Source organism: Heterocephalus glaber, unplaced genomic scaffold (assembly GCF_053883595.1).
Source record: "Heterocephalus glaber isolate CG9 unplaced genomic scaffold, H.glaber_assembly_v1.0 deba00001662, whole genome shotgun sequence".
NCBI classification, from domain to species: Eukaryota; Metazoa; Chordata; class Mammalia; order Rodentia; family Bathyergidae; genus Heterocephalus; species Heterocephalus glaber.
The window spans coordinates 1,648,905-1,671,230 of record NW_028258403.1 but is presented as its reverse complement, the minus strand read 5'-3'; the positions used below and the strand labels follow the sequence as shown (position 1 = coordinate 1,671,230).

The window sequence follows — 22,326 nt, the reverse complement described above, 5'->3', positions numbered from 1 at the left end:
CTTGAGAACTGGCCAGACTACAGCTATAGCATTGTGTCAAATGACGGACACCATCCCTTAATAAATATTTAAAAGCTGTTTAAAAATTTATGTGCTCATTATCTTATATATTTTGCGTATGTAATATATATTAAACATTTTGATATATTTATATTAGCTAACATGATCATTACAACTCAGAACAATATAAAAATAAAGTTCACCAGTAATTCTAATATAAGGTGATCGTTGCTAAAATTTCCAAACTAAAAAAAAGTATGCAGTTATATATAGCTAAGGGTTTTTGTACATATAAATATGCATTACAAAAGAGAATCATATCTTAAAATAGGTTGGTATTCTGCTTTTTGTATATACCAATATGATATAGATATATTTTATTATTAAATTTTTAGTCACATATTTTTATCATCATTATTTTTATGGTACAAAGGGATTGAACCTAAGTCTTCATGCTTGCTAGACAAACGCTCTAACACTGAGTTGCATCCTCAGCCCTTTCTCTTTTTCTCTTTATTTTTGAGATGAGGTCTCTATAATTCAGGCTGACATGGAACTCATTTTGTAGCCCCTGCTGGCCTTGAATTTATGGTGATCTTCCTGCTTCAGCCTCCTGAGTGCTAGGATTACAGGTGTGTGTCACTGTACTTGGCTTCTATTTTATTTTTTACTTTCAGATGACAGTCTCTAAATTGGTCAAGCTGGTCTCAAACTTGTGATCTTTTTGCCTCAGTCATCCAAACAGCTGGGATTACAGGCATGCACAACTGCATTGGGGTCACATATTAGTAACTCATTTATAAATATACTATAGTGTTAAAACTTGATTTAATTTGGTGGATATATGTTTAGTCACCCAAATTTACTAATAGGAAGTAAGCTATAATATATTATTGCACAATTTTTGGATTATTTTCTTAATAAAATCTTTTATGGACAAAGATTTGTTGCTACATAAAGAGTAGTTACATTCTTAAGGTCCCTCTTAGTACTGTCATGATGGCAATTAAATACATTCTGTGGATTTCAACAAATGTCCAATAAGATTTATTTATGTGCAAAAGTGTGTAATAGCATATGATCTAATATAGCATCATACAGTAGTTTTACTTCACTTAAGTTCTCTATGCTCTGTCTGTTTATTCCTTCCTCCCCTTAACCTTTGGGAAGCACAGATGGTTTTGTTCACTCCAGTTTTGCCACTTACAGTGTCATGTAGTTGGAATCATGAAGTATGTTGACGTTTGAGATTAGCTCCCTACTTTTTTTCTTTTTGTACCAGGGATTGAACTTGGGTCCTTACGCTTGCAAGGCAGGCGGCGGAACCACTGAGCTGAATCCCCGGCCCTGAGCTCCCTTTACTTTGATATACTACACATTGTCTGGATATAACACAGTATATTCACTCACCTATTGATTCATCTATCTTTCTTGCTTCTAAGTTTGGTAATTATGAATAAGGTTGCATCCGTGTGCAGATTTTTGTGCAATTTGTTTTCAACTCCTTTGGGTAAATACCATGAAGAGATTGCTTAATTGTATAATAAAAGTATAATAAGTTTTGTAAGAAATTGTTAAACTGTCTTTCAAAGTGGCCATATCATTTTGCATTCTTAACTATAATGAATAAGAGTTTCTGCTGCTACAATCTCTACAGGATTTGTTTTTTTAGCATTTTGGGTTTTGAACATTTCAGTACTGTGTAGTTCTTTTTCTTTTAATTTTTTTTGAGGAAACTCCGTACTGATTTTCTTAGTGGCTTTATTAACTTACACTCCTGCTAGCACTTTGGAAGAATTTCTTTTCCTTCTCATCCTTGACAGCAATTTTTCTTTTCTTTTCTTTTTTAATATTATTAATGATAGCCATCCTGACTGGGGTAAGATGGAATCTCAATGTAATTTTGACTTACATTTCTCTTTTGGCTAAAGATGTTGAAAAGTTTTTCATTTACTTATTGGTTATTTATACTTCTTTTGATAAGTGTCTGTTAAATTCGTTTGCCTACTTATTGGCTGGGGTATTTGATGTTTTTTGTGTTAATTTTTAAATATATTCTATATGTAATGCTCTGTCAGAGAGTAGCTGGCAGATATTTTTCCATTATGTAGTCTGTCTCCTCATTCTATTAGGTGCTTCCCTTGACATGAAGAAACTTTTTAGTGTGATGTGCTTCCATTTGTTGATTCTTGCTATTAATTCCTGTGCTATTATACTCCTTCATGAATTCTTTGCTTTAACGATTTCTCCTATCTTTTTCTACCATTGCTATGGTTTATATCTAAATGGGCCCCAAAGTCTGATGTGTGTGGAGGATGATTGAATAAGGGGGTGCTGTACTCAGCAAGAGATTAATTTATTAATCAGTTCATAGCTGAATGTGCTGTTAGGTAGTGGGGCCTCATTGGAGGTGGGTCATTTGAGGCATGACTTAGAAGATTGTGTTCTTGTTCCTGGCTTCTACTTTCACTCTGCTTCCTTGCTTCCATGGATTGAACATCTGTCCCTCTATCAAGCCCCACTGCCACCCTGTTTTGGCCTTGGAGGCAGCTGAAACCTTGAGCCAAAATGCACTGAAACTGTGAGTCAAAATGCATCTCCATTGAAGTGGTCTGGAAGTCATCTTTCAAGAATCCTTTTTTTTTTTTTTGAACGATGGGAAAAATGTGTTTGACATGAGGCCAAGGTTGTTTCTGGGGAGTTGATGGCAATGTGTCTTTTAAAAACAAATTAGATTTCAAATTAAAGAATAAATTACTTATTATATTCTTGTCAGGTAATAGGTTCTTAATAAACATTGGATAATGTCATATGTTTGATGAAGTAAAAAAAACAAAATAAATCTCTCCATAAAAGTTGTAGGTATCATGTATTGCATCCCAGAAATAAGATAGCAACGAAGACAGGCAGTTTCACAGTTTCAGGTCTTGTAAGTAAATTTTTGATCTATTTTGAATTGATTTTTGTACAGGGCAAGAGTTAGGCATCTTGTTTCAGTCTTCTACATATGGATATCTAGTTTTCCCAGCACCATTTGTTGAAGGGCCTGTCTTTTCCCAAACATATATTTTTTATTCTTTCTTCCAGAATGTTTCTGTGTCCTGTATTCTGTTCCATTGATCTATATGTCTATTTTTGTGCCAGTATAATGCTGTTATGGGTACTATGGCTTTGTAGTATATTTTAAAATCAGGTTTTGTAATATTATACCTTCAGCTTTGCTCTCTTTATGAATAATTTCTTTGGCTATTCTGGGTTTTTTGTGTTGCCATACGAATTTTAAGACATTCTTTTAGTTCTATGAAGAATACCATTCAAATTTTGATGGGGATTGCATTGAATCTGTAGGTCACTTTTGGTAATATGAACATTTTAACACTATTAGTTTTGTCAATCCATGAACATGGGAAATCTTTCCATCTTCTAGTATTTTCTTCAATTTCTTCCTTCATTGTCTGTGATTTTTCCATATTTTCCCTTATTTTGTGAGGTCAATCTTTCTGTATTTATTAGTTTTGAAGCCATTGTGAGTGGAATTGTTTTCTGATTTGTTTCTCATTATTGGTGCATAGAAAAACTATTGATTTTTTAATATTCATTTTATTTCTTGTGTTATTGTGTTTTTAATTCCAAATTCCATTTACTCACTGCCTGTACATAGAAAAATGATTGAGTTTTCTATATTAACTTTGTATATTAACTTTATTAACTTTTCACCCAGGATAGTCAAATAAATTTCAAGTAAAAAGAGTAAGGCTGAAGGTATTATAATACCTGATAGCCTTGCTATCGGTGCCTATATGTCCCACCCTTTTCTTAAATTGAGAGTTTCCTGTTATAATAAATTTTCAGACTTTTGTGCATAGATTATCATGTTTTTCTTTCATTTCTATGAAGAAAACAGTTTTATGCCACAATCTCTATGCATTTTCCTTATCTTATAGATTTATCCAGGACTTTCAATATAATACTGAACACATTGAATTGATGTTCCATAGTATTTTTGTTATGCTTTACTGTGAATATTTCCACAATATTGTGCATTTATAAATATTTAAAAATCATTATTTTGTTTAACAAAACACATATCAAATCATTCATGCTACCTAATACACATTCCACTTGAAAGTTTTCTCAATTTTAACAAAAATAGATTTGTAGCATACTTTGCAACTTGTGTGTTATGTCTAGGAGTTTAGTTTTATTTAATATTTATTTTATTTTTTGATATAATTCTTAAACTGGTTTCCTTAGATTGTGTGTGAATCTGTATCATATTCATTCTTTTGTTTTTAAAATTAGTACATGTTTGTAGTAGGAGGGAGGGAAGCGGAAGGTTATGAAAAAAACAATTTGCATTTTTGAAGTTTATTGTGGTATCATATATGGTCACATAGAGGTCTCTGTGGGCACTCTGAAAACAAGGAAATAGTCTGTTCTTTGTGTTTTAGAGTATAATACTATTTAGATTGACTACTATTTATATATTTTGGGTTTTTAATGTCTTTGCATTTTTGATCTCTCTTCTTCCCTCCTACTTCTCTTATGAGACTCATTTCAGCTTCTAGGATTCTGAGTGACAACTCCCTTGGATAAAAGAGCTCATATTAGCCATCCTAAGTGTCTGTAGTATCATTTGGTCAGTTCTCCCCTGTGTGCCAATTAGCTGTATCTCCCTAAATAGTAGCATTTTTACAAATGCTTATGTAGAGAGTAGTGCTAGTTGTAACCAGAAGATGGTTGAATATGATTAAGTCTGGAAATAGTTACATCCTTGGTCTTTAAATGAGCACATTGGTGACAACTATAGAAAGAGAGTAGATATTGGAGTGTAGTGTTGAAGTCCCAAAGGGCTAGTGTTAAACAGATGTTTCTAGTGAGATGGCCATTTTGTATAGAAATCAATTAAATGCTACCTTTAACCATGCAGCTGAAACTAGGATGGAAGCAGCTTCAGCTGAGCTTAATGAGTGCGAATCAATGCAATGAGAAGAAATACAACATGAAGTTAGAAACTGAAATTACTTTCCTTTCAAACTTTCTTTCTATTGCAGTGTGAGATCCAAAAAAAGGGAAATAGACTGTTTGGGAGCCAATGTCTTAAGTGTGTATAGAATGCACTTGGATTAGTTCTGGGCTTCATTGCATTATTTTGACATGAAGACAGTGCCTTTGCTTTATTCATTAGACAGCAGTAAGAACAAAGTCTTTTTAATGAGAAGCTGAAAGCCTCCATGTGGATCAAGATGATAGCTGTCTGAGAACTCAACCAAGGTGCTTTGAATGCAGATGGTGCATGGATTTGTGTTCTACTATTTTTATTTAAAAAAGTAGAAGTAATTATGGTTGAATTTGACATTGACTATGAAACCCAGGTGCTTGTGACCCTTGACAAATGTGCCTTCTCTCACATTAAGATCTGCCTGATGTGCTGAGAATAGAATAGAGGGACCCAGAAAGGAACTAAAGCACATCATACAATTGGAAAGTAACGAGAAAAAAACAAGGTATTCTCTGTATATTGGATAAGAGGCAGACCAGAGCATCGATATGAGTTCTTCAACATACTGTTGGTTGCATTACTTCTATCTTGTTTTAAACTTCTCTAGCAATTAAAAGCAGTTAATAATACCAACTTTCATGGGTTTTTACAAATATCAAACAAGCTAGGGTATGTAAAGGAGCAGTTGTGTTCTGTCGCACACGGTAATTACTGTTTTGTTTCTGGTTGTTATCATTATTTCCATAGACAACTTATCAACCACTTCACCAAGTTGCTTCCAGTTATTCCCCGTTTCAATAATTCTTTAAGCTCAAATGTGAATCTGTATATCTACATAAATTAGATCTAAGTCTTAGTCTGCAGTACAGATTTTGATTATTCTCTGAAGACAGCCCTGACCAAGATGATTCATGGATATCATTTGTTTCAGAAATAATATGATCTAACTAGTTATTTGTATTTTTAAATACAGTACATTTTTATTATTTACATTTTATGTGTGTGTACAAATGTAGAAGCCTTGCAGTAATTAATATATTAAAGCTTCAATAAGTTTTCAGTGTCCATTGGGCATGGCAAAGATTTGTTGATCGATTACAGGTGATTATGATAAATAACAAAATAAATGATACAGCAAATGTACAACAATATGCTAAATGAATCACAGAAGCAATTAGAGAAGAGAGAAATTAATGTGACGATAAAGACTTCTATGGGATACAAAACATAATTATCTGCTAAGAAAGGACAAGACAATAAATACAGTAACAGTCCAGTGAGAAGAATGTCATTAGGGTGAACTTCATTACGTACTGGAATAGTTTTGCATTATAAAAGAATAAAAATGTTATTTTTGAAAGGATTAGTTAACATCACTGGCCTCAGTCCCTTTATTTTACAAATAATGAAAATTAAAGGAGTGATTTGAGTGTGGAGGGGGTACAAGAAGGAACTTACTGAAGTTCCCACAGGCATAGGGCTAGGACTCGATTCTGCTGTTCCGATTCCAAGTGCAATGGTTTCTCTACCTTCTCATGAACTGTGAAATGTTAACACGGCTTGGACAATTTTCTATAAATTTCAGTAATATAAAATTTTGTTTGCTACATTGTATTTATTGAATTCACATTTAAATTCTCTGACATAAATCTCTTTTCTGATTTTGTCTTTACTAAGTGATCATAGATCAAACTTTGTAACATCTTCTCTGACCTGGACTGCTACAGTGGGATATTTGTAGGGCTTCCACATTATTTTCTCTCTTTTCTTGTCCTCTCTTTGTAAGTACTTATATGCCATATTCCATCAAAGGCCTCTCTTTACATTAATCTCCCTTTCTTTAATTTCTTTTGTGATTCAATTAGCATATTATTATATAGTTACTGTATCATTTATTTTCCATTTATCATAATCATCTTGAATCAATATACAGGCTGGATGCAGTGGTTCAAGCCTCTAACCCCACAACTTGGTAGCCTGAGACAGGTGGATCATTGCGAGTTCAAGGACAGCATGGGCTACATAGTATGTTCAAGACCAGCCTGAAGTACATAGCAAGACCTTGTCTCAAAAAGCCCCCCCAAAATTAATCAACATTTACCAGATATCTACCATGCCCAGTGTGCACTATACAGTTATTGAAGTATTAAAAGTGAATATCATTTGAAAAATTGGGATAGAACGAAACTTAATGAGAGTAACAACATGCAATATAGAAGCAAGGGGTTAAAAAAGTAGTGAGAAATTTTCTGAGGTTTCGGGAACTACATGGGTTCAGCAACAAACCATGAGAGAAAAATCAAGATTATTTCTGTTTCTACTCATAACCTTTCTTCAGAATCATGCCCTAGTTTCACCTACTCTTTGTCTCCAAATCTAAAGCATTCTAGCAAGTTTTAGAAATTAGAAGAAATGGCTTGTAACAAGTTACTGTGTATTTTCTGATTCTAGAATTTAAAGTGTTATGAAAAAGTATTTTGGCTCTGTGAGGTATTTTTTCTTTACAATTTTACTCTTGTGTAGTTGTTAATGACTCCCCACAAAGTGTGATTATCATTATTGTCTCTTTCAGGTAATATGAGACACAGCTCTGCCCTCTGGGGCAATGGATGGAGCCAACCACTCTGTGGTGTCTGAGTTTGTGTTCCTGGGACTCTCCAATTTGTGGATAATCCAGCTTCTTCTTTTCCTCTTTTCTTCTGTGTTCTACATGGCAAGTCTGACGGGAAACCTCCTCATTGTGTTCTCTGTGACTTCTGACTCTAACCTACACTCACCCATGTACTTCCTGCTGGCCAATCTCTCATTTCTTGATCTGGGCATTTGCTCTATTGCAGCTCCCAAAATGATTTATGACCTTTTCAGAAAACACAAAACCATCTCTTTCGGTGGCTGCATAGCTCAGATCTTCTTCATTCATGCTATTGGGGGCACAGAAATGGTGCTGCTCATAGCCATGGCCTTTGATAGATATGTGGCAATATGTAAGCCACTGCGCTACTTGACCATCATGAGCTCACGAATGTGCTTTTCAATTTTGGCGACAGCCTGGATCCTTGGCCTCATCCACTCAGTGGCCCAGTTGGCTTTTGTTGTAGACTTGCCCTTCTGTGGCCCAAATGTACTGGACAGCTTTTACTGTGATCTTCCTCAGCTCATTAAACTCGCTTGCACAGAGACTAATCAACTGGAGTTCTTGGTCACAGCCAACAGTGGACTAATTTCTGTAGGGTCCTTCTTCATTCTGATCATTTCTTACGTCTTCATTCTGGTCACTGTTCGGAAACACTCTTCAGGTGGTTTATCCAAGGCTCTATCTACTTTGTCAGCTCATGTCACTGTGGTGGTTTTATTCTTTGGGCCATTAATATTCTTCTATACCTGGCCCTTCCCTTCATCACACTTGGACAAATTTCTTGCTATCTTTGATGCAGTTCTCACTCCTTTTCTGAATCCTGTTATCTATACCTTCAGGAACAAGGAGATGAAGGCAGCGATGAGGAAACTTTGCTATCATCTTGTGAGTTACAGAAAGTTGTCATAAATACTTAAAGATAATCAAAATGCAGGTCTATGTGCATTGGCAATGGAAAAATAAAGTGATGGAAATTTTAGACCTCTATTGACTTTGTGGACTGAGTACATTTAAGTATTTACTATGTTGTCAAGTATCTCTAGTACCCTAATTAGTGTAGATAAAGGAAGCTACCATTGGAGCCTTCTATGTTTCAGGCCCTGTGCTGGATGCTTAATATAAAGTATTTAATATTCATGCTAACTCTGAGAAGTGAGTGTATTTTTCAAAACAGAAATTAAGAAATGCTTTCTGCTCATTCTCTTCATAATGGCTATATAAAATATTTGAAATGAAAGCATATTTTACCTTAATATGCTAATTCCAATATCTTTTTTTGGTACTGGGGATTGAACTTGGGACCTTGCACTTGCGAGGCAAGCAGAGGCACTACTGAGCTAAATCCCCAGCCCTACTTCCAATATTCTTAATCCCTCAAAAGCTGCCAAATAGAGAACATGTTTAGCAATTTAGTGTTGGAGATTAGTGCTTTATTCCTTTTCACTCTTATACTTCCTTTTTTTGAATTGGTTAATGTTATTTTCTCTAACTATCTGCCAAAGGGCGGTAACAAACACTTCATTTGATCCCACTCACTCTGGCTTGAGAAGTATACAGTGTCATGTTGCATCCTTTGTCTTTTGGCTATTAGAAAATTGTTGATTGTACAATAGAATTGGGGAGTTATAGAATTGAAATGCAAAACATCTTTGTTCTAAGCTGTGTATCTTGTAGATGATAATGGGAACAGAAATATTTAATTATATATCTAACAGGGAGAACCAGGTTTCTTTATTTTTCAATTAAAAAATCAAAAATAAAATCTATGATTTCTTGTTCATTTGGGTTCTTGAGCCTTCTGCTAATAGATGACCCCTATGGCTTTCAAATGCCTTTATATTTCTGACTGGAATGATAGCAGAGGTGATAGAAGTTAGCTCATTACTCTTTTCATTGGCATCACTTTCACATGACTATTTGTTACTTCCAAATTGTTTCTTTATTTTCAGCCCAATAATAAATTTCTTGGATCAGGTTTTAGTTATTTTATAACTATGATTTATCCTCACAAATACCCGTCTCATCTAAGGTTGTTATTTATGTCACTTACCAAAAAAGAATACACAATTAAGCAGTATTTCTGTCTGCTTTATTATTTAAGTGGACTCTAAGTGGCTTCACCATCACACTTTTAGGGCTACTAAATTTGGACACTTCCTTATAAATGTTTCAAAAATTTCAGGCATGAATATTGCCTTTATGTGTTTGTGTGCATGTGTTTTGTTAGTGGATGATGATTTCCTTGGCTGAACAGTTGGGGCATGTTAGAAGATTTGAGACTTTGAGATAATATAAGCCAGAAAGAAAATTTTTCTGATTAATAAACAAACTATTAATGTATAAACTGATAACTATAATAACATTAGACTGTTATATCCCTGCAGGTTTGAGATTTTTAAATAGATATTTATAATAAATAAATAATATTTATAATAAATATATAATAATATTTATAATAAATAAAATTCTTAAAGAATTGATAATTTTCAGACTTCTTTTAGGAAACTATTTAAATCTTTTATTTTAACTCTTTAGTTCATTTTGGGATTCTTTATATTTTTAAAATTCACTTATAAAATATATATTTATTAGGACAAACGTAGGATGACTTTAACTTAGCCAATGAGAGATACTTCTTTTTAGTAACATTAGCTATTGGCTGATGTTTTTATGTGTAGAAAATTCTTCCTTTTTTCTCTTGATAAGCTTTGTTTATACTTGCTTTTGATAATTCCATGAAATGCATTTTTGGTTATTAGCCTCACAAAATTATGTTATTCTCTGACTTTTTTGGCAAACAGAAACTTGGCCATGTAATCAGTCCAAATAAAATTCAGGTCAGATTTGTCATTATTCTGCTTGCTCTTAAATGTTTCATTTACAAGCTTAGTTTTAACTGTCATAACTCCTTTCTCACTTATCAGATATGTCAAATTCTCACAGGACATTTAAAGCCCATTCATTGATTTGTCCAATTACTATCACCTCTACTTTCCCTGCCATCTTTACCACCTTTATCACCACCACCACCACCAAGAGCAACAACAAGAAAAACATTTATTGGACACTTACGATGTGACATTTAACATCCCAAGATCTTTACATGCATTAACTAATTTTGACAGCAATCAGGTAGATAATATTCTCATTCTTATTTTACACATCAGGTGAGTAACGTAATAAATTGCCCAGGGACACCCAGTTGGTAAGCAATAGAGCTGGGATATAAATCTAAGCAACTTCTTTTTCAGCGTCCCTGCTTTCTATCATCATACCTCACTACGTCGCAAATCGTGAGTCACTTCACCTACATTTCTAAATTGTAAGCACATTTTTCTTCTCTTTAAACATCATAAATGATAACATATGGCAACTCAATAAAATTTGCTATTCAAGGTTTATGTTCTGTTATTTTAAATTAAAATATTCATTTATTTACCATTTGAGATGGTAAGGTTCAGAAGTAATTTTTTAAATTTTAGCTTAAAGGCTTTTTAAACTTGATTTTATTGGCATATTTTAGGTATGCAATATAACAGGATTCATTGTTGGAGAGTTGTACCTTTACGTAATATATCTTGATTCTTAATTTTTCCTTATCCACCTGCCCTCCCTTCAACCCCTCCACCTTTCTCTATTTATCTTCCCAAGAGAATTAAAGGGATCAGAAATAATTTTTATAAGAAAGTAATTTTATAATTTTCCTAACAAAACATAATTATGCAGTGCACTATCTACTCCTTGGAAGTATATTTGGTAGTCTGTGATCTCTCCATGTGTTTTCAGGAAAAGAGTGATGCCTGATGAAATACTTCAGGGGGTTCTTTCATTCTCATTGAACCAGACTTTGTATAAGTCCAGTCAGAGGATTAACGAATTTTAATGAGTACTTGATTGACAGATAGAAATGACTGTGTTAGGGTAGACTATGTTTGAGGCCTTTGGTTAGCTCATTCTCCCTCTCCAGGGAAAGTGATGCAGAAGGTTGGATTAGAGTCAGAAGGTTACAACTAGGTCAATAATCAATGTCTATAGGCATTAAGCTGTGTTCAGAATATCTAATATGCCATTTAGGATGGAAATAATTAAATCAATAATTTATAATTATTAATCTCTAGGATATTACTGCCTAGTAGAGGAGAGAAATATGGAAATAGAATACTACAATACAGCATATAAATGCCATAAGTAATGTGCATTCTTTTTTAAAAATTAATTTTATTGGTATACTATTTACATACATAATTTCATTCATCATAGGGAATTTATACCAGTACATATTATATCTTAATTATTTTTTCTCATTCCCCTCCCATCCCTTCAATCCTTCTTTCCTTCTACCTTTACAAAAGTGTTTCCATTGTTTTACTTCCATTCTTGTTTTTAACATCCCAATACCCTCTGAACCCTTTTCCTCCCCCCTCCCTTGTTCCCCTTGAACATTTTACTCTACTTCCCAATATCTATCATCCATTTTGGTTCTTATGTACCCTTTTAGCTCTCACACCAGAGAAACAATGTAATATTTAAATCATGCATGTCCAATTTATTTTATTTGAGTATGGTCTGAAGGTGCACCCATTTACCTAGAAATGTCTCAGGTTTATCCTACTTTGTGGCAGAGTAGTACTCCATTGTATAAAAAAACCACATCTTCTTTATCCATTCCTCTGTTGATCAGCATCTGGGCTATTTCCAGGATTTAGTTACTATAAACTGTGCTGCTATAAACATGGATGTGCATGTATCACTGTGGTATGATACTTTTAACTCAGGAAGATACCAAGAAGGGGAATAGGTGGGTCAAATGGAACCTCTAGTTTTAGTTTATTGAGGAATCTCCATAATGTTTTCCATATTGATTCTACCAATTCACACTCCCACCAACAGTGGAGATGGGTTCTTTTATGGCCACAGCTTCACTAACATTTGCTGTTGGCTGATTTCTTGATAATAGTCATTGTTTCTGGAGTGAGATGGATCTCAGTGATGTTTTAATTTGCATTTCTTGAATGACCAGTAATGTTGAACATTTTTTCATATATTTATTTGCTATTTGTACTTCGTCATCTGAGATGTTTCAAATGCATTTCAAATGCCCATTTTTGGATTGGGTCTTTAAAATTGGGGGGTCTGATTTTCTTGAGGTATTTATATATTCTAGGTATTAGTCCTTGGTTTGAGGAACAGCTGGTAATTTTTTTCCATTTTGTGGGTTGTCTCTTCACTCTGCTGGTGGTTTATTTTTTGTTATGCAAACGCTTTTTAATTTTTTTGTTCATTAAGTTTATTGGTACATTATAGGAATACAATATGATGACATTTATCATTGGGAATTTGTACCTTTACATGGTATATCTTGCTTCTTCTTCTTTTTTTTTTTGGTACCAGGGATCGAACTCGGGTCCTTGTGCTTGTGCAGCGGGCAGCGAAACCACTGAGCTAAATCCCCAGCCCATTGCTTCTTATTTTTTTCACCATTTCCCTGCCCTCCCTTCAACCACACCAGCCTCCTATTTAAAAAGACTTTGTTTCCAGTTTTTCCTTTTCTCATATTTATTCCTTTCCCTTCTTCCCTTTCTCCTATGCCTCCCATTTCTCCTTCCTCTTTGGACCTTTTTTTCCCATTTCACATTATCTATTGTATATTTTGAACCTTATTTACACTTTCAGTTTCTCACACCAGAGAAACTATTCAGTATTTACACGTCTGTCCTATTTATTTCACTTAAGAGTATGGTGTCAATGTGCATCCATTTATCTATAAATTTCTCCAGTTTCTCATTCTTTATGGCTGAGTAATACTCCATTTTATAAAAAAAACTTTATCGAGCCTCCAATTGATGGGCAATTGGGCTGTTTCCAAGTTTTAGCTATTACAAACTGTGCCACTGTAAACATGGGTACACATATATCACTTTTAATTATTTTGGCAAGATACTCAGCAGGGGAAGAGTTGGGTCAAATGGGACCTGTAATCCTAGTTCTCTGAGGTGTCTCCATACTTCCACAGTGGTTGCACCAGTCTACACTCCCACCAACAGTGGAGAAAGGCTTCTTTTCCCCCACAACACGGCTAGCATTTGGTATTGGTTGATTTCTTGATAGCAGTAATTCTTTCTAGAGTGAGGTGGACTCTCAGCATCGTTTTCATTTGCCTCTCTCAAATGACCAATGATGTTGAACAGTTTTTCATGTATTTATTTGCTGTTTCTATTTCTTCATCTGAGAAGTATCTATTCATTTCAGATGCTTACTTTTGGATTGGGTCTTTCAAGTTGGAAGTCTGAATTTTTTAATTTCTTTATATATTCTAGATAGTAGACCTTTATCTGATAAAACAATTATTAAAAATTTTAAAGCTTGGGATGTCTCTTCACCCTCTTGGTGGTTTCTCTTGCTGTGCAGAAGCTTTAAAAAAATCTTTATCTGTTTTAATGAACAGATACAACCTTAAAACCATGCTTGGCCCACAGTAGGTGAGCAACAAATACTTCTTGAATCAAATGGAAAGGAATGAATTAGAGAAAGTGGCAGTATCACACATAGGAGTTTTTCTTGTTCTGACACCAAATCATTGTTTGACCAGGATGCATACCTTCAGTTTTCTGTGCCTCAGTCTCCCCGTTTCCAAGGGCACCCTCAGCTTCAATTCTATGGCTCTGTGTTAGTCATCTTGGGAGACTGCTCTCAGGAGGCGGTGAAGAGAGCCCAACAGAGAAAATGAACAGACCAAGGTGGGAGTTCTTGCTCTGACACTTCTTAAGTATTGAGACTTTTGATGAGGCATTTGACTTCCATTCCATACATGACACTCCTAGCACAGGACCTGGTACATCTTAGCAGCTGACTAAAAGTTAACTTCTCCCTCTTTTTGCCATCTGAGCTTGTACGTTTTGTGACAAATGAGTCTTAGCTCACACATTCGCACAGCAATGGCCTGGAAAAGCTTTGTGAACCTGAAAATGTTCCCTAAAATCTAAAAGGTTATTGTGATTACAAGTAGACCAGTCCATGGCTTACCTACACACAGATGAAATTGAGACCACAGTTGTTATTTATACCAAAACCATCTTGTGATTCACCAGCCTCAGTGCTCATCAGAAATGTTGCACCTGACAAGACCAAATTCACACTAGGTTTATCAAAGTCTAATTAAAATGTGATCATTGTGTCTAACATGTTGCTTTATTATTTTGGCCTAATTAGGTTGATGAGAGGGGGCTGAAAGCAGTAATTCCAGCAGTGCAATGATGCAACATCTGAGAGGCATGAGGCTTAACCAGGTGAGCAATTATGCTGAACTACACATGTAGCAAAGAGCTTTGCATCTGAAAACTGTCTGGCAAGCCCCTGCCCAATCCGGGGCATAGTGAAAGCCACAATGATAAGCTTCCTTCCCACCTTCTGAAGTAGCAGGAATTAGTCACACTTTTCAGGGAAATAGGTAGCAAAGTCACCACTGTATAGAAGGTGCTTCAGTCATAGTTTTCAGTCCTTGAAGAGAAGAGGAAGCGTCCAATGGCAAAAGGATATAAATTCTTCCTTTGGTTTTAGAGTTGGTTAGCTGTGGTCATGATGCTGATATGGCTGGAAAAACTCGTTTCTTCTTAGAAATGTCACCACCCATCTCTTCAGTTATGAATAACCTGAAACTGGGCATTTCAGGCTCTACTCCTAGGAATGGGCAAGGAATACATGGAGCTAGTGTTCAAATACCTTAAAAAATACTGACCAATGCCAAAGCTAAAAAGTGCTCCATTTGGCTTTTTTTTTCCTCAGAAGCTTGTCAATAAGATGAGATCCCAGGTGTTGATTCTTCGTGCTAGTTCATGTGTGGCTGAGTTTTTTTCTCCATGAAATCTTTCCCTAAGCCAATGTCTTCAAGAGTTCTACCTAACCACCCTTCCAGCCAGTTTAGTTTTCTATTTTAATATTGAGATCTTTGATCTTTTTCAACTTTAGTTTAGTGCATGGTGAGAGACATAGGTCTAGTTTTAATCTTTGGCAAGTTGAAACCCAATTTTTCCAGCACCATTTATTAAAGAGGCCATCTTTCCTCCAGTGAGGATGTTTGGTTGGCTCCTTTGTTGAAGATGAGGTGGCTGAGTGTGTCTGGAGTTATTTCTGAATCTTCTAATTGGTTCCACTTATCTTTCAGTCTGTTTCTTTGCCAGTACCATGCTGTTTTTTCTTTTTTATCAAGTAGCTTTGTAGTATAGTTTCAACTTGGAGGTTGTAATACCACCTGTCATGTCCCTGTTACTTAGAATTGCTTTTGCTATTCTGGGTCTTTTCTTGTTCCAAATGAATTTTTGGATTGTTTTCTCAAGGTCTGTGAAGTATGCTGCTGGAATTTCAATTGAGATTGCATTGAGTCTATATAGCAGTTTTGGAAGTATGGCCATTTTCACTATGTTGGTTCTTCCTACCCAGGAGCAAGTGATGTCTTCTCATTTTCTTATATCCTCTTCAATCTCTTTTTTCAGAGTCCTGCAGTTTTCAGAGTAGAGGTCTTTGATTTTTTTCATTAGAGTGATTCCTAGGTACTTCATTTTTTGGATGCTATTATGAAAGGAGTTGTTTCTCCAGTTCCTCTCTCAGTGAGTCTCTTGTTTGTGTACAGGAAGGCTATTGATTTTTGTGTGTTGACCTTGTATCCAGCTACTTTACTGAATTTGGTTATTAAGTCTAGAAGACTTTTGGTGGAGTTATTGGGGTCTTCTATATAGAGTATCATGTCATCTGCAATTAATGAAAATTTAACTTCTTTGTTTCATAACTTTATTCTTTTTATTCCTTTCTCTTGTCTAATTGCTGTGGCTAATGTTTCAAGAACTATTTTGAATATGAGTGGTGATATTGGACATCCTTGTCTTGTTTCTGATTTTAATGTGAAGGAACTTAGTTTTGATCATTTTGGTATGATATTTGTTGTTGGTTTTTCATCGATGGCTTTTATCAGGTTGAGATAGAGACCATCTATTCCAATTTTCTGTAAAGTTTATTTTTTTGCAGTTCATCATTAAGTTTTTTGGCCTTGCTGTTTTTTTTCCTGATATGATCACTCACAGCCAAAAACTTCCCTCGTAGAACTCCTTTCATTTTGCTTGTTGTTTCAGGTGGAGGATCTTGGGAAACACAGGGGCTAACAGTCACTTGTACTGACCCTTCCACCTCTCTTTGGATCCTTGTCCTCATTCTAGTGAAGAATGAAGAATTGTGGCTCTTAGCAGAAAATAGGAGAGTCAAAACAGGTATATTGTGAAGCTGAAGTTTATTTAAAGCATGGCAAATGCAAAGAAAGAAAAGAAGAACTATATTGTTCACAGAATGGTGTTGCAAGATAGGGGTCATCCCATTCTGGATGACCTGGTGAGTAGGTGAATATGAGATGTGTCCATACTTATAGGGGCAAACTTTTGTTGATTGGTATGGGCTAGCCCAATTAGGGTCTTAGGATTTGTTTCTAGGAAAAGGGCAAGGTCAGCATACTGTATGTATGAGTAAAACTTTCATAAAGGATATAGTAGTGTACATTTTATAAAGCATGTGGTACATGATAATCATGTCTTACAATCATCAGCCACAGACAAGCATGTGATGATTTTTCAGTGTTGGTCATCTGTATTTTGTTCTGTGTTTTTCATGTCTCTCTAATCTGCCCCTACAGACTCATGTCTTTTTGTGTGTTACAGTGACATTATTTGATTTTCAAAATGTGTAATTTTTTCCTTAGTCTCTTCTGTGACCCACTGATTATTCAAGAGTGCATTGCTTAATATCCATGTGTCTGCATAATTTCTGTGGCTTTCTTTTGACATCAATTTTTAGTTTTATTACATTATGATCTGATCACGTGCATGGGATAAAATTGATTCTTTTGTATCTACTTAAGCATCCTTTATGGGCTAATATATGGCCTATTTTGTGAAAATTCCATATGCAGCTGAGAATATTTGTGCTGTTGTTTTGGGATGGAATTTGCTATGATTTCTTTAAAGAAATTTTTATTCCATTGAGCCATCTTGTAATTTTCCTATAATTCCCATTATACTTAAATTATTATTTTTTTTGTGTCATTTAGCAGCTGTTGGATCCATTTCCCATAATCACTTGTTTTGTATTTTTAAATTTTTATTATAACATGTTTGTAGTGCCTTATGTTTACATTCATCATGGGGAGTTGGCATATGTACATTACATTTCTAAATTCATTTTTGAAACCCCCTCCCCCTCCACATACCTCTTGATTAAATGGTGTATCTATTCTTAGTTTTTTGAAAAATCTCCATATTGTTTACCAATAACATGCAATAAGGAAATAAATAGGACACACATGTGTAAATACCAAATAGTTTCTCAGTGTGAGAAACTGAAAGTGTAAATAAGGATTAAAATGATTAAAATGAATAATTGATAATTTGAAATATTAAAAGGTCCAAAGGTGTAGGGATGGTGGGAGGGGAAGGGGAAAGGAAGAAGGGAAAGGAAAAATTATGAGAAAAGAAAAAAAATGGAAACAAAATCTATGTAAATAGAGAAGGGTGGAGGGGGTGAAGGGCTCACAGGTAATGGGGAAAAAAATGGGAAACAAGATACATCATGTACAGGTATAAGCACCCAATGATAAATGTAAACATATTGTATACCTAAAATGTACCAATAAAAGAATAAAAAAATTCATAAAGTTAATATATTAGTATACTGAACAGGGAAAAACTAAAATCATTTTTTCTAAAACTTGGAAAGATAAAAGGTTAACCATTCTCATCAGTCTTTTTCAATATACTACTTGAAACTTTAGCTAGGTTAAACAAGCAAGAGAAAGAAATGGGATACAAACAGAAAATGGAGAAATGAAATTATCTTTATTTGAAGATCCTTTACACAGAAGACCAAGAAGACTCGACTAGAACACTTTCAGATCTGATAAACAAATCCAACAAAGGGGTAGGATAATAAAAATTAAGTGTTCCTATATACCAATAAATGAAGCTACTAAGAAAAAATCAGGAAAGCAATTCCATTCAGGGTAGTTTAATAAAATTAAATACTTATGTATCAACCTAACCAAGAAAGCAAATGCTTCTCTATTGAAAATTATAGAACCACAGAGAAAGAAATTGAAGACACTAAAAACTGGAAAAATTTCCCTTTTTTCACAGATCAGTACAAGTAATATTTTTTAAATGGCCACATTTATCAAAAGTGATCTAGAGATTAAATGCAATCCCCATCAAAATTCCAATGACATTCTTCACAGAAGTAGAAAAAATCCTAAAATTCATATGGAAACAAAAAAGATCCAGAATAGCCAAAAGAGTCCTGAGCAAGAAAGAGCAATAATGGAAGCATAACAATACTCATTTCAAATTATACTACAAAGCCATAATAACAAAAACAACATATCAGCACAAAAACAAATATGTAGACCAATGGACTAGAAGAGAAGACACTGAAAAATGCCCCGTACAACTACAACCATCCGATTTTTGATAAAGATGCCAAAACATATAGTGGAAAAAAGAAAGCCTCTTTAACAAATGTTGCTGGGAAAACTGGATATCCTCATACAGAAGATTAAAACTAGAATTCCTATGTCTCACAATGTACTAAAATTAAATCGAAATGGGCCAGTGACCTAGATATAAGCCTGGAAACTATCAAGCTGCTGGAAGAAAACGTGATTTGAAGTCATAGGCACAGAAAGACTTCCTAAATAGGATTCCTGTTGTGCAAGAAATAAGTAGCAAGAACCAACTAGTGAGACTACATAAAAATAAAAAGCTTCTGTGGAGCAAAAGAAACAAGAGAGTGAAGACAAGAATGGAATCTCAGTGGCCATCTGTATTTTTAACTCCACCAAGTAGGGAAAATCTAGGACACTTGTCTGAGCCTGGCTTATGACACTTAACACGATGATCTCTAGGTCCATCTAGTTAATGTAAATGATGTAATCTCATAGTGAAAATGGCCATACTTCTAAAACTGCTGTATAGATTCAATACAATCCTGATTAAAATCCCAACAGCATATTTCACTTGAGAAAACAATACAAAAGTTTATTTGGAACCAGAAGAGACCTAGAATAGCAAAATAGGCAACAGAGACATTGCAGGGTGAATTACAATTCCCAACTTGAAACTATACTACAAAGCTACTGTGATAAAAACAGCATGGTACTGGCAAAGAAACAGACCCAAAGATCAGTGGAATAGATTAGAAGATGCACAAACAACTCCAGACATACTCAGCTACCTCATCTTTGACAAAGGAGTCAACCATCTTCAATGGAGGAAAGATAGCCTCTTTAATAAATGGTGCTAGGAAAACTGGATTTCAACCTGCCAAACATTGAAAACTAGACCCCTATCTTTCACCATGCACTAAAATAAAATTGAAGTGGATTAAAGATCTAAATATTAAAACAGAAACACTAAACTTGCTGGAAGATAAGTTAGGAAGAACTCTCAAAGATATTGGCATAGGAAAAGCCTTTATGAACAAATCCTCAGTAGCATGGGAACTAGCACCAAGAATCGACAACTGGGATCTCATCTTATTAAAAAGCTTCTGCCCTGCAAGAGAAACCACAAACAGAGCTAAGAGACAACTTACAATGTGGGAAAAATATTTTACCACCTGTTCCTCAGACATAGGTCTACTATTTAGAATATATAAAGAACCCCAAAAAATCAGACCCCGAAATATAAAGACCCAATTCAAAAATGGGTATCTGAAATGAACAGAAATTTCTCAGACAAAGAAGTAAAAGCAGCATATAAACCTATGAAAAGATGTTCAATGTCATTGGTTATTTGAGAGATGCAAATGAAAACAATGCTGAGATTCCACCTCACTCCAGAAGAATGGGTGCTATTGAGAAATCAACCAATAACAAATGCTGGTGGGGTTGTGTGGAGAAAGGAACCCTTCTCCATTGTTGGTGGGAGTGTGGACTAGTGCAACTGCTGTGAAAATCTGTATGGAGATACCTCAAAGTACTAGGATTGGAAGTCCCGTTTGACCCAGCTATTCCTCTACTGGGTATCTTCCCAAAAGAATTAAAAGAATCACACCACAGTGATATATGCCCACCCATGTTTATAGTGGCACAGTTTGTAATAGCTAAAGCTTGGAAACAGCCCAATTACCCATCAACTGGAGACTGAATAAAGAAAATTGTGTGTGTGTGTGTTTAAATAAAATGGAGTACTACTCAGCCATACAGAATGAGAAACTAGGCCGGGGATTTAGCCCAGTGGTTCCACAGCCTGACTCGCAAGCACAAGTTCCTGAGTTGGATCCCCGGTACCAAAAAAAAAAGAATGAAAAACTAGAGACATTTTAGCTAAATGGATCCACATTGAGGCCATACTTTTAAGTGAAATAAATAGGATATATATGTAAATAGTGAATAGTTTCTCTGGTATGAAAAGCTAAAAGTGTAAATAAGAATCAAAATGTATATTTGATATTGTGAAATAGGAAGAAAACATCTAAAGGAGTAGGGGAAGTGTGAGTGGGAGGGGAAAGGAAAGAAAGGAAAAGAAGAAATATGAGAAAAGAAAAAAATGGAAACAAAGTTTTTGTAAATAGGGAAGAGTGGAGGGGGTGAAGGGAGGGCAGGGGAATACAGAAAAATTAAGAACTAAGATACATCATGTAAACGTAGAATATCCCAATGATGAATGTAACTGTATTGTATACCTAAAATGTACCAATAAACTTAATGGAACAAACCGAGATCCTCCTGCCTCGGCCTTCCATAGTTCTGGGATTATAGACATGCCTCACCATGTACAGCTTGTTTTTTGCATCCTTAATGATAGTCATGCTTACTGGAGCAAGATGGAATTTCAATCTAGGTTTGATTTTATTTCTCTAAACACATTGACCATTTTTCCAGATACTTAGTGGCCATTTGCAATTTTAAGAAGTGTCTGCTCAATTCATTTGCCCATTTAGTGATTGGCTTACTAGATTTTTTTTTGTGTTAAACTTTTTGGGTTCTAGATAATAATTCTCTATCAGAAGAGTAGCTGGCAAAGATTTTCTCCAATTCTGATGTTCTCTTCACTCTCTTCTTTCTTTTGCTCCACAGAAGCTTTTTATTTTAGGGTACTCCCATTTGTTGCTTCTTTATACTTATGAAGTACAGTAGGGTATTTTGCTATGTATATGCAATATGCACAGATGAAATCAAGCAATTAATGCTTCCATCTTCTTATTCAAGTTCCTCTCTTATAGCTACCCATAAAATATATAATAGGATATTGTGAACTATTATTTCTCCACTGTGCTACAGAACAAAATAACTTATAAATTCTGCACTTTGTGTTTGTTATACAACCCCCTCCATCACCCTACCTCCTTGTACTTAAGAGTTTATTCTTCATTCAAATGTACATTTAAAAATATCCACATAGAAAAATGAAGGTGAAGTATTTATGTTTTTGTGTGATTTATTTCACTTAACGTAATTGTCCTCCAGTCTCATCCATTTTGCTGGAAATTACAGAATTTCATCCTTCTTTTTGGTTGAAGAATATTCCATTGTGCAAGCATAACATATTTTCTTATATTTTCATCTACTGATGGGCAATTAGGTTTATTCCATATCTTAGCCACTGTAGCAATAAGCAATAGAGGGCCAATAGAGAGCAGCAATACACATGAGCCTAAA

General features: G+C 34.8%; 1 protein-coding gene across 2 annotated transcripts; it reads left to right on the top strand.

Moving 5' to 3' along the window:
• The first annotated feature begins 1,931 nt into the window (after positions 1-1,931).
• LOC101719344 (olfactory receptor 4F3/4F16/4F29) lies at positions 1,932-8,546 on the top strand. 2 transcript variants are annotated; one of them, XM_087197280.1, is made up of 2 exons: positions 1,932-1,941; positions 7,618-8,546. In XM_087197280.1, the coding sequence occupies exons 1-2, from the start codon at positions 1,932-1,934 to the stop codon at positions 8,544-8,546; spliced, it is 939 nt and encodes a 312-aa protein (XP_087053406.1). The 2 variants fall into 2 exon arrangements, with proteins under 2 accessions (XP_087053406.1, XP_004865077.1); XM_004865020.2 differs by lacking the exon at positions 1,932-1,941 and having other exon boundaries at positions 7,441-8,546.
• The last annotated feature ends 13,780 nt before the right edge of the window (positions 8,547-22,326 follow it).